This window comes from Protomyctophum parallelum (genome assembly GCF_964188405.1).
Source record: "Protomyctophum parallelum genome assembly, chromosome: 1".
Taxonomy (NCBI): domain Eukaryota; kingdom Metazoa; phylum Chordata; class Actinopteri; order Myctophiformes; family Myctophidae; genus Protomyctophum; species Protomyctophum parallelum.
Genome location: NC_139697.1, coordinates 60,824,570 through 60,841,282, shown reverse-complemented (window position 1 = coordinate 60,841,282; position 16,713 = coordinate 60,824,570). Strand labels below are relative to the sequence as shown.

Sequence of the window (16,713 nt, the reverse complement as noted above, 5' to 3'; positions counted from 1 at the left end):
ACTATCACTCTTTCATTATGCCCATCTTTATCTGCATGAGAAAGATGTCCGTCCCGTCCGTCTGTCTATCTGTTCATCCATAAACACACACACCCTCCCACGCACTCTTCTTTCTTTCTTTCTTTCTTCCGTTGCCTCCCCCGTCCTGTTCCTCTGCAGTGTGGGCCCTCTCTCTGGGTGCCTGAAGGACCCGTGCAGAATAGGATCCGATGCATGTGATCTGTGACTCAGAGGTTGCAGTGATCTGACAGTATCTGACTCAGCAGCCCTTTATATAACAGAGAGAACGTGGTGAAGTGAGTTGTCGGAGAGCTTACGATTACGGTCTTGAAGAACTTCGGTCCCAGGTTCCCAGGACCCTGCTGCTTTTCATTCTAGCTGAGTAATTGTGGGGTAATTAATTTACAATGAGCTACCTGCTATAAAAGCAAGCAACCATCTTTGACATTTCACTTTTAATCACATCTTTAGTAAAGGGCCACAATCCAGCAATTTAGTCAAACTCTAGTCAAACACACAGACTACATTATTTGTCTGGCCATAGAGTGAACATTTCAAATTGTGCTACTGTTATCTACTACAAATACTATTAACATTGAGTGACTGGAATGTCCCTTTCACTCTCTCAGATAGAAGATTGAAGTCACTGGTCAGATTAGATCACCTTTACGTCTATGATCCAGAAGACATGACTCATAACTACTTTCTGGGATTGGCTCCTTGTGAAAGACGTCCTTATGACCAATGACCATACTGTTAGTTGTAGAGCTTGTAAGCTAGCTCACGTATATTCTTTTGCTTTTGGCCTGTTGACCAAAAGCCTTTTTTTTTGCCTCTGGGGACACCTGTGTCCGTGTGTAGAGACCGGATGTCGGCCCGTTCAGTCTACTTCAGCCATCCTCTTCCGGTGGTGCATCTTTGTTTTCATTCCTACTAACAACAATTCACGTACATTTGTCTTGCTAGCCTCTCACTTTAGTAGTAATGACACACACACAATGCTGGTCCAGTCAGGCTGAGAGAAATGACACAAATATGAAGTTATTTAAAAAATCTAAAAGATGTGCGGCTTTTGTGAAAACATTCGGGGATGCGGCCCAAGAAGCCACCCCTGCTCACTAGTTTAGATAACGATAGGCGGGAGATGACGCTCCTCTCTAGAGCAACAAGCACACCACAACACAACACAACACACAGCTGATGTGCTTATTGTCTGTCTTTAGGTGTTTAGCTGACACTGCAATATATACACCCGAAGCAGAGCACAGGATGGAGGATTAAATCCAACCAGTGACTATACTGTCCTCCATGTTAACTTTACATACTGTCTGCCTTAGTGAAGATGGAAGCACAGAGCGTCATTTATGGAATAAACAAACTAAATTACATCACTGAATACATTTCAATATAATTTACCACCAGCGGCCATGAGTCATGACTCATGAGTATCCAAAAATACAAATACTCAAGTAAAGCACAGATACGATAAAAGAAAGAAAACAAATAAGCACAACAACTAAAGTAAATGTACTTTGTTACTGTCAAGCACTGTGTTCAAGTGGTTAAGCAAATATGTTTTTTGATCAAAGTTATTTTATTAATGTTATTAATATTATACAACATTTTTCGAACTTTTTTTTTTCTTCCCTTTTTTCCCTCCCCTCCCCCCAGAGTTCCCGCTCTGAAAGAGCCACAACCCGGTATCTTTGCACCATATGAAATAAAAGGCAATATTCGAGAGGAACGTATGTCCTGTTTTTGTGACTCTCTCTCTCAATCCCTCACAATGTGCAGCTGAATCATGGGAAATGTGGAGACGAGTCCGAATGGCGACAGCGGCTTCCACGGCAACGTGACGGCGGGCCACCTCTCGCGGAAGCACACGTCGTCTCGCTCGCTGCGCCTCTCGGGCACCAAGCAGCAGCAGCAGCAGCAGCAGCAGCAGCAGGTCACCCGGCGCTCCCAGAACGCCGGCGCGTCGGCCAAACCGGAGCACCGGAACTCCGAGGCGTCGACGCGCTCCTCCAGCACGCCCAGCATCCCCCAGTCCCTGGCCGAGAGCGGCCTGGAGCCCTTCGACCCGGCCGATGCGCTCATGGCCGCCGAGTTCGGGGCCAACCCCCACTGGACGCAGCGCGTCGCCATGACGCTGAGGCCCGAGTCGTCCTTCCAGCACGACGACGACGACGAGGCCCTGGCCACGCCCACGCCGGAGACATCCGAGGCCGACACGCTGACGCGGGGCAGCGCCATGGAGGACTCTTCGGGGGAGGGGTAGGCCCGGTGCAGTTATGACATAATCCGCTGATTGACCGCCGATTGATTATCTGAGATAGTCATCGTAGTGATACTTGTTTCATATATATTTTCAAACATTTTCAAGGACATCGCAAGTAGCAGATCTACAAGCACACGCTTTGTGAGAACTGTGTAGAACTGCTATTTTCACTATTTAAAAACATATGGCCTTATTTGGCCATATGTTGATATGTTGATTATTGGTATCGCCCATTGTCAGATATCTCTTTATATTGAAGCCATTTGTCATGTCCTGCTCTCCTGACAGCCCTATGGAGGGGGGCCCTATGGAGGGGGGCCCTGTGGAGGGGGGCCGAGAGGAGGTCACGTACCTGCAGCGTGTCACCGAGGGGCCCCGCGAGGGCGGGAGCTTCAAGAAGAAGAGGTCCAAGTCAGCGGACATGTGGAGGGAAGACAGCCTGGAGTTCTCCCTGTCCGACATGAGCCAGGAGCACATGACCAGCACAGAGGAGATGATAGACGGAGGAGAGGAGGAAGAGGAGGAGGAGGAGTTTGGATGCTCGCGGGGCACTGCAGGTGAGGGCTGGTGAAGGCACGCACGCACGCACGCACGCACGCACGCACGCACGCACGCACGCACGCACGCACGCACGTACGCACGCACGCACGCACGCACGCACGCACGCATGGGAAACGAAATGTGCAAACCAGTGTGTGGGCACACACAATACAGTTGCACAAATAAATATACCTTCATTTATCTAGTAAAAACATTGAGTCTCTTTTACAATAATGAACTGGCCAAGAGGCCAAAATAACAAATAACAATATGACAAACGGAAAAGGGGGAATTAATCATTGATGAAATTATAAAAGTGGTTATAAACAAAGGGAGGCTACACCACAGTAAATGGAAAAGGCTTCCGCTGTACTCAATTAAAATAATTATCTTTCGTTAAATGAAGGTACATGGAACGTACAAATGCATGCACAAAGCACCCATCTGTTTGGTGTGTGTCAGGCTCCGCAGAGAGGGCGTCCTCCCTGGACCATCTGTGCAGCCAGCAGAAGACCCCGGTCCTGAGAGGCCAGAGGAGCCGCTGTGCCAATAAGAACCGTCGAAACGGGGGAGACGGCGCGGACATGGACGGCCAGGGAGAGGAGTCCGATCTGATGTCCCCCTCTGAGGAGGACGGAGGTGGGCTGTACGGCGCCTTCACCCTGCCCTGCAGGCGCTCTCACTGCCTGTCGGAGGGCCTGTCCGGCCTGGGGATCCCATTCCCTGCTGCACCCTGCCCGGGCTTCCAGGGCCGCCGGGCCCAAACCACTCAGGTACTGACTGAGAACTGCTGACTGCACAGTAATGTAATGGGGTGCAACTGCAAAACAACGTATCCCTTGTGGTTGTATACGCTCTCAGAGTTACAGATGGATAATGATTGTACTGTGTGGATGGATTGGGTGGTCTGGTGTGAGACTGGTTCAAAGAGATGTTGCTGGTGCAGGACGGAATAATAACATATAATAATAGCATGCAGTTGTTGCTGGTGCAGGACAGAATAAGTAACTGTATAAAGAGATATGTTGTGCACATGCCGTTGTTGCTGGTGCAGGACAGAATAAGTAACAGTATAAAGAGGAGAGGATTAATGGTGCAAAAATGTGTCACTAGTACAACATTTCGGCTGTTTGGCCAAAACTCCAAAACGTTGTGCCTGTGATGTACTTTTTGTAAAAAATAACTTCTGAGCTACAAACTGCTGGTGTGAGACTGCAACACAGACCTCTGCCTCTTCCTTATATTAGTCTGTCTCAGTGGCTCTGGCTCATGTACATACTGTAAGGGCACAAGCTCCATCGTACACATACTGTACATGGACAGGGACATGCACGAGCGCATCTGCAGAGCCAGAAAAATAGAGTTCTTTGTGTGGGAGTGGAGTGCAGGAAGTTGGGGAGTTCATTGACATGACAGAGGACACCAGTCACCCGAGCAATTAACGTCTGGTCGACGTCCAGGGATGCTTCCTGTGTGTGTGTGTGTGTGTGTGTGTGTGTGTGTGTGTGTGTGTGTGTGTGTGTGTGTGTGTGTGTGTGTGTGTGTGTGTGTGTGTGTGTGTGTGCGTGTGCGTGTGCGTGTGCGCGTGCGTGCGCGTTACACAGCTTATACACTTTGTGTGTTGACTATTTATTTTAGATAGATGCTGCTAAGTGCTGTATGTTGTTTACAGTACTTACAGTACAATATTGTTGGTGTCTGGAAGAAAGCTTGTGTTTCCATATTTCATCATTATCTGTTTTGTTGTTGTTGTTTTTTACCCCATTATTTAGTGCCCTACTTCACCGACGTACAACAGTGTAGCACAAAAGTAGCAAAATAACATTATGTACTAGCTCAAAAAAGTGTCACAATGCGACGATTGCGACATGCTGTGAGTTAAATAAATAGCTTTGGACATCAATAAGAGCACACATGTTACCAACACAAATCTGTATGATGCAATGCCAAGGGTGCGAGCCAGAAAGTAGCAGCCAGGAGAATGAGACTAGCAGGACACTGCCAAAGACACCAAGAGCTGCCAGCCAGCAAACTAGTGCTGTGGGATCCAACACACGGGCACCGGTCACGAGGACGCCCCACGCTAACATACGTGGATGTACTCAAGAACGACGCAGGAGCTCAAAGTACCAACGAACTGGGCCAGATGTACGGAGAACCGGGATGACTGGAAACGACGATGGAGGGCTCGTCCGAGGACGACCTAGAGAGAGAGGACATACAAGGTTTCCACCCAACAGTGACGACATGTTGTTGAAAAACAATCATAAATAATTAACACAAATCTTGGTGCAAAATGTTCTCAGATGGGGATCTGTGGCCAAATGACTTGACATGGAACAGTTTGAAAACCATTGAAATGAGCCCCAGAAGCATGGCAGAGTGCAGCATCTATGCCGCGAACACTCCCTTTACCCACCACATGTTGTGGTTGTTAATGGAGAGTGAGCTTTCCGTAATCCTTTTATTGGTCTAGATACCGCTAATCCAAGTGTGATTTGTGCACACCAACGCACGCACGCACGCACGCACACACGCACACACACACGTTCACTCCAAATGCTGATCTAACCACCAGTATAATGTGAGCTGTCAGAAGGATTTTTTCTAATCAGACAGAAGAGGCTTTTTTCTTTTCTTGCTGCAGTATTGCAGGACTGGCAGACTTCATCAGTTTATAGAGGCTAGGTGCTCTCACTCCTCACTCTGTGTGTGTGTGTGTGTGTGTGTGTGTGTGTGTGTGTGTGTGTGTGTGTGTGTGTGTGTGTGTGTGTGTGTGTGTGTGTACTATTTTTGACTGGGATACCATAACAAGTCCTCTGTCTTCATGTCAGAATGTGGAGTTTTGCAAGACTTTCTGGTGACTTTTTGATGATTGGTTGGAATGGTTGAAGGACAGCCTTCTTTTCCCATCATCTGCTATCGCTTCCCATGCTCTGGGGGAGTGGTTGGTTGGCCACATTGCTTCTCAGAGTGGACACAGGCGGCTTTCGCTGGCCGGTGCTGGGAACAGGGCTGGGAACAGGGCTGCAGGGAACAGGACTGCAGGGAACAGGACTGCAGGGAACAGGGCTGGAAACAGACAGACAGACTGCTGCAGCTTTTTTCTAAACAAACTATTTTGCTGATAAATAGGATCCTGCTGTTGTTCAGTACTGATTAACCCTAGAACGTCGAAAATTGTCACACGATCACTAACGTTGGGGCCTGTATATTTTACTTCTTGTATATAATAAATTCCATATGTTTTATATACACAGATTTACAAATAAAAGAGCGTCGGAAAAGGGTTGAATGCATTAAAACCTAAGTATCCCAATCAAATGACATTACTCGTGTCATTTATTCTTCAGTCTACATGAAGAGCAGACGAAACCTGTCATGGCCCATTGTTTGCCACATTTAGAACACCTCTGAATAAGTCATGGCTATGCTGCATTGTTCCCATCATCATGTCCCCCCCCTGTGTGTGTGTGTGTGTGTGTGTGTGTGTGTGTGCGTGTGTGTGTGTGTGTGCGTGTGCGTGCGCGTGCTCGTGCGTCTATTCCTGTCTTCTAGGACATCTCGGCCGTCCTGGGTGAGGGCAGTGAATACGGCGACAGTGGCATCGATGGCGTCACGGCGGAGATGGACGGAGAGGCGGAGCTGGGGTCGCGGCGCTGCAAGGCCATGTCGGCCTCGTTCTCCGTCTACTCGGCGGCGGACAGCAGCATCTTCAACGGCAGCGACAGCGGGAGCAGCAGCGGGGGAGGAGGAGGAGGCGGGGAGGGCAGCGGTGGGTACGGACGAAGAGGAAGAGGAGGGCCGGGAGAGGGAGGAAGAGGAGGCGTGTACGAGAACTTCCGGAAGGAACTGGACAATCAACCCTGGGGGGTTAGTGTTCATGTCCATGTGTGTGACTGTGTGTGACTGTGTGTGTGTGTGTGTGTGTGTGTGTGTGTGTGTGTGTGTGTGTGTGTGTGTGTGTGTGTGCGTGCGCAAGCGCTCGTGTGTTCATGTTACTGCATTGCAAATCAGTGGTTCTCAACTGTCAAGGACCCCCAAATGATTTGGCTGCGGAAGAAAAATATCTTTCACACTTTTTCAAGATTTGTTGCAAATAGCATTGTAGCATTGCATTGTGTGATGCTCTGTGAGCTTGTTGTAGATGGCTTCAAATAGCAGATACTGTATACTGTACTGGTTAAACAGATTTTGATGCTATATAAACATTTGGCTGGAGACAACCTGGAAACCCTGAAGGACCACTGCGGGGTCTTACTTTGAGAACCACTGCTGTGTGAATAACCAAACTGAACGTTCTCCTCTCTCTCTTCCTTTCAGACGCGCCGGAGGCGGGACTGCATCGAGGAGGCGGGGTCTGCTCTGAGCGACGAGCGGAGCAGCGGAACCCTGAGCACCGCCTATCCGTCAGACACTCTGATTGGCTGCACCCAGGGTGGCACGGTCAGGAAGGCGGGAGCTCTGGCTGTGAAGAACTTCCTGGTTCACAAGAAGAACAAGAAGGTGGAGCCTGCCACCAGACGCAAATGGAAACACTACTGGGTCTCTCTGAAAGGTGACACATACAGTACATAAACACTATAGAATGTAGAACGTCAAAACAAAGACTCATTGAAAATGTGTTGTTGTTGTTGTTGATAATGTATTGTAAGCAAGCCGAGCCATGTTAATTCCACCTATGATTTCCATACAACTTAGGGAATAGCAGACACGCATGTCTCTCTGTCTGCAAATGTCAGTGGGTCAGTGGGTACTGAAGATACTAAAACAAACTTGGTCCAACTATGCACAGATTGCACACCTCTAGATTTTCTCTCTTCTGTTAAGTAGAGCTAATTGTGCTTTCCACATGTTGGAGGCAACGGATCCTATTGCCCAGGGATAAATAAGCACAATAACTTATTACTAAATTAGTACTAAATGTACTGTAGCACTGCGATGATTGAACAGCATACATTATCTCGACTTTGATCTCGGTCACGCACCGCATGACCCTTCGGTCTGTGACATCCTGCACACCTGTTTCTATGGACCCCAGACTCTATTATAATCACATCAAGCCTGTGCCCTTGACTCTGCCCCTCCCTTACCGTCCCCCTCTCACCCTCATCTATTCTGCTTTATGTTTCCTCCTGCTGCGATTCATCACAATCTAATATTGTTGCGGTGCCCGCATCTAATGCGATCTCACCCACTTGAAACGCGTGGAAAACAAAACAGCTTCTCTGCTGGCATGCCTGCTCTTGTCTGCCTTTCCGCTCGCTGCTCATTCTTCAAACGCATAATCACATCAGTCCTCGTTGTGTTCCTCCAGACCTTGTGCTGTTTGTTAAGGCTGAGGATGAACTGCACGAGCCAAACCTGTCGTATTTATCACCCACCGTGACAATGAAAACAACATAGTCACTTGGTTTTTATACTTTATTGTGCTTTACACCGTTTTGTTGGTTTGAGGTTATTGCCAATGTATCTCTCATCTTGGACATCTCTCATCTTGGACATCTCTCATCTTGACTTCATATGGCCATTCTGTGATGTCATCTGTGACTTTGTGCAATGTTTCAGCCTGATCCGACTGCCATTCATTAACATTATAAAATGTCTCACTCTTTTTTTTTTTAGTATATATATTTTGTGGGCTTTTTCTGCCTTCATTGGATAGTATTACATTTATTGAAGAGAGACAGGAAATGGGAAGAGAGACAATGGGAATGACACGCAGCAAAGGCCGCCGGGCTCGGGACTCGAACCCGCGACGTGCTGTCAGGCTACATTGAGGAAAAGTGCGGGCCAAGTTAAATGTTTCAAAAAATAGTAAACATATGTGGAAAAAAGGCTTATTGTCAGCGTTGCACAACAACATTTATGTATACTGGTCCAGTGATTTGCAGATTATGCCCTTACAAAGAGACAGACTCTTACAGAGCCGCCATGCCATAAACACATTTGAAAAGGTGTAGAGGTGTAGCCTAATATAAAGGAATATAATTTCACACACTCTCATACACCTTCTAAGTTAAATTAGTCTTCTAAAACACAAGTCTGGTATGCAATCGATGCTATTTTCACACCTGTTTTATTTCCGTCTCTCTCTCCTCTCCTACCCCTCCTTTCTCTTCTAATTTGTCTCCAGGTTGCACTCTGTTCCTCTATGAGACAGACGGTCGATCAGGCATTGACCACAACAGTGTTCCCAAGCACGCCGTGTGGGCAGAAAATAGCATCGTACAGGCTGTGCCGGAACATCCCAAGAAGGACTTTGTTTTCTGTCTCAGCAACTCTGTGGGGGATGCTTTCCTCTTCCAGGTGAGAGAGAGAGCTACTGACCACACCTATCTGTATGTGTATTCTGCATCCTTTCTTGCATGTATGCATACATACATGTACAGTACACATGTGCGTGTGTGTGTGTGTGTGTGTGTGTGTGTGTGTGTGTGTGTGTGTGTGTGTGTGTGTGTGTGTGTGTGTGTGTGTGTGTGTGTGTAAGAGAGAGATAGAGAGAGAGAGAGAGAGAGAGAGAGAGAGAGAGCAATACAGTGGTTATTTGCGCACATGACATTCTACTGTGTGTGCTAGATAAGCTAGTGATGTGTCAGTGTGTTTATTTTAATATGTGACATGTTTAAAGGCCACGCTGTCACAGTATGACAGTGATCTGGCACACTTACCACTGCTACACACATACGGCGCCTCCATTTGTATTCATGGCAGCTGTCCTGGGTGGCATTCAATCAATGAATGGGAAGATGACTGATGATAAAACGATGATGGGATTGTATTCAGGTCCCTCTCAGAAAGGTTAATGATAACTCTCACTCGCCATTGTTTGGCTGTCATTCGCACGTCTCAATTTCTTCGTGACAGAATAATACCAAGAAAGACGCTTGTACTTACCCATGAAAGAGACATTTACAGTCTAGAGGGAAATGACTGCAGTCACTGCACAATCCATGCGTGTGCTGCCCACGCTGGCCCGGGCTGGATTGTGGGTAATTTTGTCGTTTGTTGGCAACACATAGGTTGACACTTCATCACTGAGGCGAAGCCATGTGGCCTTAATCCTGAAAACCAAAGAGCATCTGTTTCTCTGACTCATACTCACTGTGATATTTTAAACACCTTCAACCTGGCGTCTCTATTTTGGGCATGTCATCATAGGCTAAGAAAAAAGAAAGAAAGGAGAGAAAAAAAGAAAGAAAAGTCAAAGACAAATTCTGAAGAATTCAAATAATGTCTTATTTGGGGAATTGAAACTGTCAAAATAGCTGATTTACAAGATCTGCTGTTTTTGCTCTTCGATGTACAACGAAATACAATACGATAGGCTATAAGTGGTTAATGTGTATTTAAAAGAAATTGGATAGATATAAGAAATATTAAGAAACTATTATGTTATTGTAGTCTTTGTGTTTTGGTTTGTATGGACATATACAGTATAGTATGCACATACTGTGTAGACAGACTGTAGACAGCCACACAGCCCTTTTTACCATTTACAGTTCAGGTATTCACAGGCGCTCTAATCCAGAGAGACTTACAATAAGCTCATATAACACAAAACAAACAAACACTGACTATATGGATCAGATTTTACAAAGTCACCCGCGTGTATGAGCGGGAATTAGAAATATATAGAGAGTGCTTGAGCATGGATGAGAGCATGAGAACAAGTCTCGCACGCGCGCGCACACACACACGCACACACCAACACAACCTCCACCCCCTTATTGTTTCTTCTCCGTCTCTCTCCAAACCCCCTCACCCCCTCCACCCAGACGTCAGGCCAGACAGAGCTAGAGAACTGGATCACGGCGATCCACTCGGCGTGCGCCACGGCCCTCGCCCGGCAGCATCACCGCGAGGACACGGTGCGCTTCTTGCGCACGGAGATCCGCAAGCTGGAACAGAAGATAGACATGGACGAGAAGATGAAGAAGATGGGAGACATGCAGCTGTCCACCGTCACTGACGCCAAGAAGAGGAAGACCATCCTGGAACAGGTGGGGGGTTGGCTGGACTCGTTTATTATGATCAACACGATGTTTCTGTTCATTTTGTTTGTTAAAGCACTTTGGAGAACCACTCTGATGATTTATAATACCGTGTTCTATTTTTTTTTTTTTTTTTTTTTTTTTTGTTATATACTATGTGGAGGTCTCCCATATGCACAGTAGTTCAATCCAGTTCTCATAGTAGGTCATGTACTGTACTTACTGTACATAACTGCACATATGCATACAGGACAATCAGGCCTGAAGAGGGAGGATTAGTCAAGCCGTCTTCTTTGTCCAACATCACATGAACTGTCCTACAGTATTCCCTATTAACCCTAACCTTTAACCTCTATATAAGGAACATAACTACAGGTTTGTTTGTTAACCCTAACCTTTAACCTCTATATAAGGAAGTAGGAACATAACTACAGGTTTGTTTGTTAACCCTAACCTTTAACCTCTATATAAGGAACATAACTACAGGTTTGTTTGTTAAAGCGCTTTGTAAACACAGTTATGGGGATACAAACCGGTTTCAAAGTCTCCTGCCAGCCCTGCGTGTCTTGCATGCTGCTGTGTCTCCATTGACAGCATGCTGCCGTGTCTCCATTGACCTTCAGATGATTGGAGCGCTAAACACCCAAGAGAATGGCTTCAGATGTTCAAACATACACTGATATGCAGACAGTGCTGAGCGTTTGAACTGTCTCTGGTGCTCATATGCTGAGATTAAGTCTCTGCATACTAAAGTACATCATTGTACTGCATGCATGCATTCACTGAGGCTGTGTCCGCATGCGGAAAAGTCCCTACATGTACCAAGCTCGTATGAATACTGTACGTATTAAATAGCACTTTTCTAGAGCAATGGTTTGAGAGTGCATCTCGCATTGTGTTAAAACACATTAAACCTTGCACACGAAGTCGGGTAAACAAAAAGTAACTAATTTGTGGCTAGGTCTTTGTTGTAATTATTGTTTACAGTTTATTTTGACGACAGATCGAGATAATTCAGTTTTAATGGTGTATTCTAATATAATACAATCCGTACAGTGTGCATGTTCAGTCTTATATTGCATTGCGAGCACACCAAAATGGAGTATTGTATGCAGAAAAAAATGTAAAAATGATTTGTGTAGTTGTTTTTTATTTGCTTCACTTTCTTTTTATATTCAACTGCTTTTGTTTATTCCACAAAACCACACTGCACGCACACACACACACACACACACACACACACACACACACACACACACACACACACACACACACACACACACACACACACACACTGCATGTGTCCTCCTACTTTGTGTATCATGTATATACATGTGACTAGTGTATTTTTGCATTGTTGAGTAATAACTCTCCACATCACAACTCATCCTACGCCAACGCCCTCAACAAAACAGAAAAGAAGGGCACTCGGAGCGCATATCTCCACCAGGCAGTGAAATGGCTTTTAGCTCTGTCTTGTTTAGATGCCCTTCAATGTGTGATTCATTCAAATTTGGGGTAGATTGGACGCGTGATTATGAATCCCACCAACGTTCTAGGGTAGACCCGCCTCACCATGTGTCTGATTGGCTCCCGGGAAGGCATAGTTTTACTGATGGTTAGGCCGTTCGGGTTAGGTTTGGGGGGGTGCATAACTTAGTTTAGACTAGTCATTGGTTAGCCCATTCTGACCGGGCACCCATTTTGGTGTTGGCATCATGTTATGCTTTAGCTATTGAAAAATAGCAGATCTACAAGCTCATATAGACATGGGTTAAGGTTAGGTTTAGGTGTGCTGACCTGTGGGAGGTTAGGTTTAGGGGGAGGGTTTGATATAGGTTGTAGTTGTAGGACTAATGGACTGGTCGCAAAAACGAGAACTGTCAATCACAACGACTACTGGCCAATCACAGCGGGGCTTTCCTAGAACTGCGGTGGGATCCATAATAATTTGGACTCTGTATTAATTATTATTTTAATTGTTTGTCCCCTCAACACAAACCTTGATCAATGTTTATATGTATGGCCCTGTTTATGACGTTGCCTCCTGTATGACCTGTACGTGGTTCAAGAGTTATGGGCCAAATTGCAAAGTGAGCTGTTTTAGGCTGATTCTATATTAAAATTGGTCGCTCTGAATCAGACATACCCAACCATTAACAAACCACATGCGCCCATATATAGGCAGGACCACGGCCACGTCACTCTGATACACCCATAAATAGGCATGTCACTATATTATGACTAAGACATAACCATAAAACAAACCCATATATGGAGAAGATCTGATTGTCCAGGGCCACATGGACCGACCGACTTCAAACTCGGCTCCCACATCTGCAGGGACTCGAGGGAGGGAGGGAGGGAAGTGCCCACCGCCGAGTCGTTGTCCAGAACCACCCATCCAATCAATATGCCCAATTGCCCATACAGTATATGGGCACGCCCTCATACAGGGTATGAGCATACAGGGATCTTTATACAGGCATAAAAGGGAAACAGACAGACATATATATGGCAGTTTGGGTACAAAAGGGTACAACAGGTAATAATGACAATGATGACTCCGAGATATCAGACCGATCGGCGGGCTGGAACCTCTCGTTTGAAGAGAATTGGGATGGAGATCATGGAGTGTCTTCCATGACCTACTGGGACTTCTCTAGAGTGTTTGTGTCTCATTACCTCTGTGTGTCTCTCATTCTCACTCATCCCTCTCTCGCTCTCTCCCTCCGTCACTCTCTGTCTCTGTCTCTCGCCCCTCTGCTCTCTCTTTCGCCTCTACTTCTCTTGACAGATCTTCCTGTGGGAGCAGAACCTGGAGCAGTTCCACATGGATCTGTTCCGCTGTCGCTGCTATCTGGCCAGTCTCCAGGGAGGGGAGCCCCCCAATCCCAAACGCCTGCTGGGCTTTGCCTCCCGTCCCACCAAGCTCTCCATGGGGCGACTAGGCATCTTCTCTGTGTCCTCATTCCATGCACTGGTAATATAGGAGCACACAAACACATGCACACACACACACACGCACGCGCACGCACGCATGCACATGCATGCACTCACTCACTCAGAGTTAGTGTTGAAGTGTCCTTGAGCAAGACTCTGAAGTGAACCCCTAATTGCTCCCGATGTGCAGGTTGGTGCCTTGCATCGTTACCTCTGCCATGGGTGTATGAATGTGTGTGTGCACGGGAGAATGTAATGCCCAATCTATGTAAAGCGCTTTGGATGAAAGCGCTACTGTATATAAATAAATGCACCATTTATCGGCAAGGACTCATGGGAGGGAGGGCAGTGCCCGCCGCTGAGTCGTTGGGATATGCGGTTGTCCAGAACCAGCCCCGTATACGCTGGGTTTCACCTCACCACATTCAGATCATTCTCTTCATTCTCCGTTGTTTATCGGTGTCTTAAGAGGAGGAAGGCGGTGTGCAAAACAAATCATCCTGCCATTGCGTTCTCCAGTCATTTCCCTTCCAAGTAACCCCCCCCCCCCACCCCCACCCCCACTCCACCCCCCCATCTGGCTAAAGGCCCAGCCATGAGCTCAGTGCTCGGCGCACACCCACCAACCGCTGCATTCCCCGATGTCACCCTGCCGAGCCCTCAAAGAATGTACTGAATGAAGTATCGCAGCGGTCGGGAATGTTTTGTCATGACATAACGTGCCACTTAACCACGCAGGGACATGCATACCTTAACCACGCAGGACATGCATACCTTAACCACGCAGGACATGCATACCTTAACCACGCAGGACATGCATACCTTAACCACGCAGGACATGCATACCTTAACCACGCAGGACATGCATACCTTAACCACGCAGGACATGCATACCTTAACCACGCAGGACATGCATACCTTAACCACGCAGGACATGCATACCTGGTCATGTGGATGGTGTGCGCGTGGATGTATTGACAGTAAGTGCTGTGTGCCAGGCACGCGATGCATACAGTATATCTAGATATTTGACACAAAGGGGGAATGCAAAAGCTTGAGGTGAGTGAATGTCTTATCTCCACACACAGACACGCACACACACACACACACACACACACACACGCACACGTACATGTGCACACACGCAGAAACGCGTGCACACACACACACACACACACACACACACACACACACACACAAACCCACAGTCAACAAAGTGTGATTGTGTTTTATTCCTGGATGTTTGGATCAATAGTGTGTCGGTTAGCAGGCCTCCAACCCTGAGGCAGTTTCCCACAAGCAGGCTTAGCCACGTCTGCTCTCTGTCTCTCTTTCTCTCTCCCTCCACACCTCTCCCCTCCTGTCATTCCTTCTCCTCCCCTTCCTCCTCGTATCTGCCTAAATCCTGATTCATACTTCATTGCACGAAGGTGTCGCACATCGAAAATAGCAGAGCTTGTATGTCTGCTATATTTGGCACATGATGCCACCGTGCGACGTAAGTGAAATTATGGATTAAGCCCTTCTGACCTGAGATCAGATTCATACGAGGTTTCCACCGGACACACACTGGTCTGATGAACCCATTCTGACCTGAGATCAGATTCTAAAAAATGTCAGTCGCTCTTCGATTTTTCAAAAAATAGCAGGCCACTCGGTGGCGCAATATGAGCTTGTAGATCTGCTATTTTTAAATAGCTAAAGCACGACATGATGCTGACACCAAAATGGGTGCCCGTTCAGAATGGATTAAGCCCTGGCGTTCTTCCTCTCCCACCCTCTCATCTTTCCAAACTTACTCCTAATTTCTATCAACAGTACTTTGGCTTCTGTTCTCTCGTACCTCCATTCTCTCCATCCCCCTCCCCCGCCCTTCTGTTTGTCTCTCGGCTTCTATGTTGTTGTTGTTTATTTTCCGTTCCTGTTGTGCATTGGAAGGGTGAACTGATAAAATAATTTCATTCTGCATCACCCCTGCCACACCACCCACCCACCACCACCTCTAAGAATTACCGTTTCATATCCATAGAACACATTTTCTTTTATTGATAACTTTTATCGAAGGGCCTTTCCATAATTTAGGTGTTGAAAATTGTATTGATTCTCTCATTGATTTTATTTTACACTACTATTCTTGCACACGTGATGTTTTAGTTCTGTTCTTTCGATTTTTTTGAGGGGCGCTATAGCCCCTCCTAGTATGTGTGTCTGTCTGTTTGAGCACGGATTGTGTTCAGCTGATTGGCTGAATTCTATTATTTTAAAAACATCTTTATTTAACCAGACCAGACTGGGAAATAAATGGTTCTCAGGTGTGAAACTGCTTGCCATAACCTCATGTGTCTTCTTTCTGTTGTGTTTGTCTCACATTTTCACTTCAGTGTGCTCGTTAAAAAAAAGAACATCTCTTTATCCCAGCACCCGTCCGTCCGTCCGCATCATAAGGATTATTATTGTCCTCTGCCTAAGGAGGTGTTCTTATGAGAATCTCATTAAAGGACCTCTTGCACACAGTTTATGTAAGAAGGGTCTTACATATCCGACCAATCATGTGCGTGACTGACTGACTCATGGCACACACACACACACACACACACACACACACACACACACACACACACACACACACACACACACACACACACACACACACACACACACAATTATGTATATAATGTAAAGTAAGAATGTGTGTGGGCGAGAGAGAGAAATTGGAAGAGACAAAGAGAGGAACGCACACACACACACACACACACACACACACACACACACACACACACACACACACGCAAACTTTTTAGGAAGCCAATTTTATGAAGGACAGTTACAGATTGGCCTAAAGCTGTTGTGAGCTTGTAGATCAGCTATTTGTTCGGTGCACAACACCAGTATAAATCAGGCATAATCTAAACCTGCTTATCCTAACCCAACCTGAGTCCTTTTCCTAATTGTAAGCAT

The 16,713-nt window shown here is 46.5% G+C and overlaps 1 protein-coding gene across 1 annotated transcript in view; it reads left to right on the top strand.

Moving 5' to 3' along the window:
* The window catches only part of LOC310858665 (rho guanine nucleotide exchange factor TIAM1-like), a 73,388-nt gene that overhangs the window by 13,947 nt on the left and 42,728 nt on the right, over nucleotides 1–16,713 (top strand). The window contains exons 3-10 of the mRNA XM_083764878.1: nucleotides 1,795–2,274; nucleotides 2,567–2,835; nucleotides 3,281–3,591; nucleotides 6,377–6,691; nucleotides 7,142–7,376; nucleotides 8,955–9,127; nucleotides 10,597–10,821; nucleotides 13,610–13,795. Coding sequence (XP_083621004.1) covers nucleotides 1,802–2,274; nucleotides 2,567–2,835; nucleotides 3,281–3,591; nucleotides 6,377–6,691; nucleotides 7,142–7,376; nucleotides 8,955–9,127; nucleotides 10,597–10,821; nucleotides 13,610–13,795 — 2,187 coding nt within the window. The 5' untranslated portion in view covers nucleotides 1,795–1,801. The remainder of the gene's footprint in view (nucleotides 1–1,794; nucleotides 2,275–2,566; nucleotides 2,836–3,280; nucleotides 3,592–6,376; nucleotides 6,692–7,141; nucleotides 7,377–8,954; nucleotides 9,128–10,596; nucleotides 10,822–13,609; nucleotides 13,796–16,713) is intronic.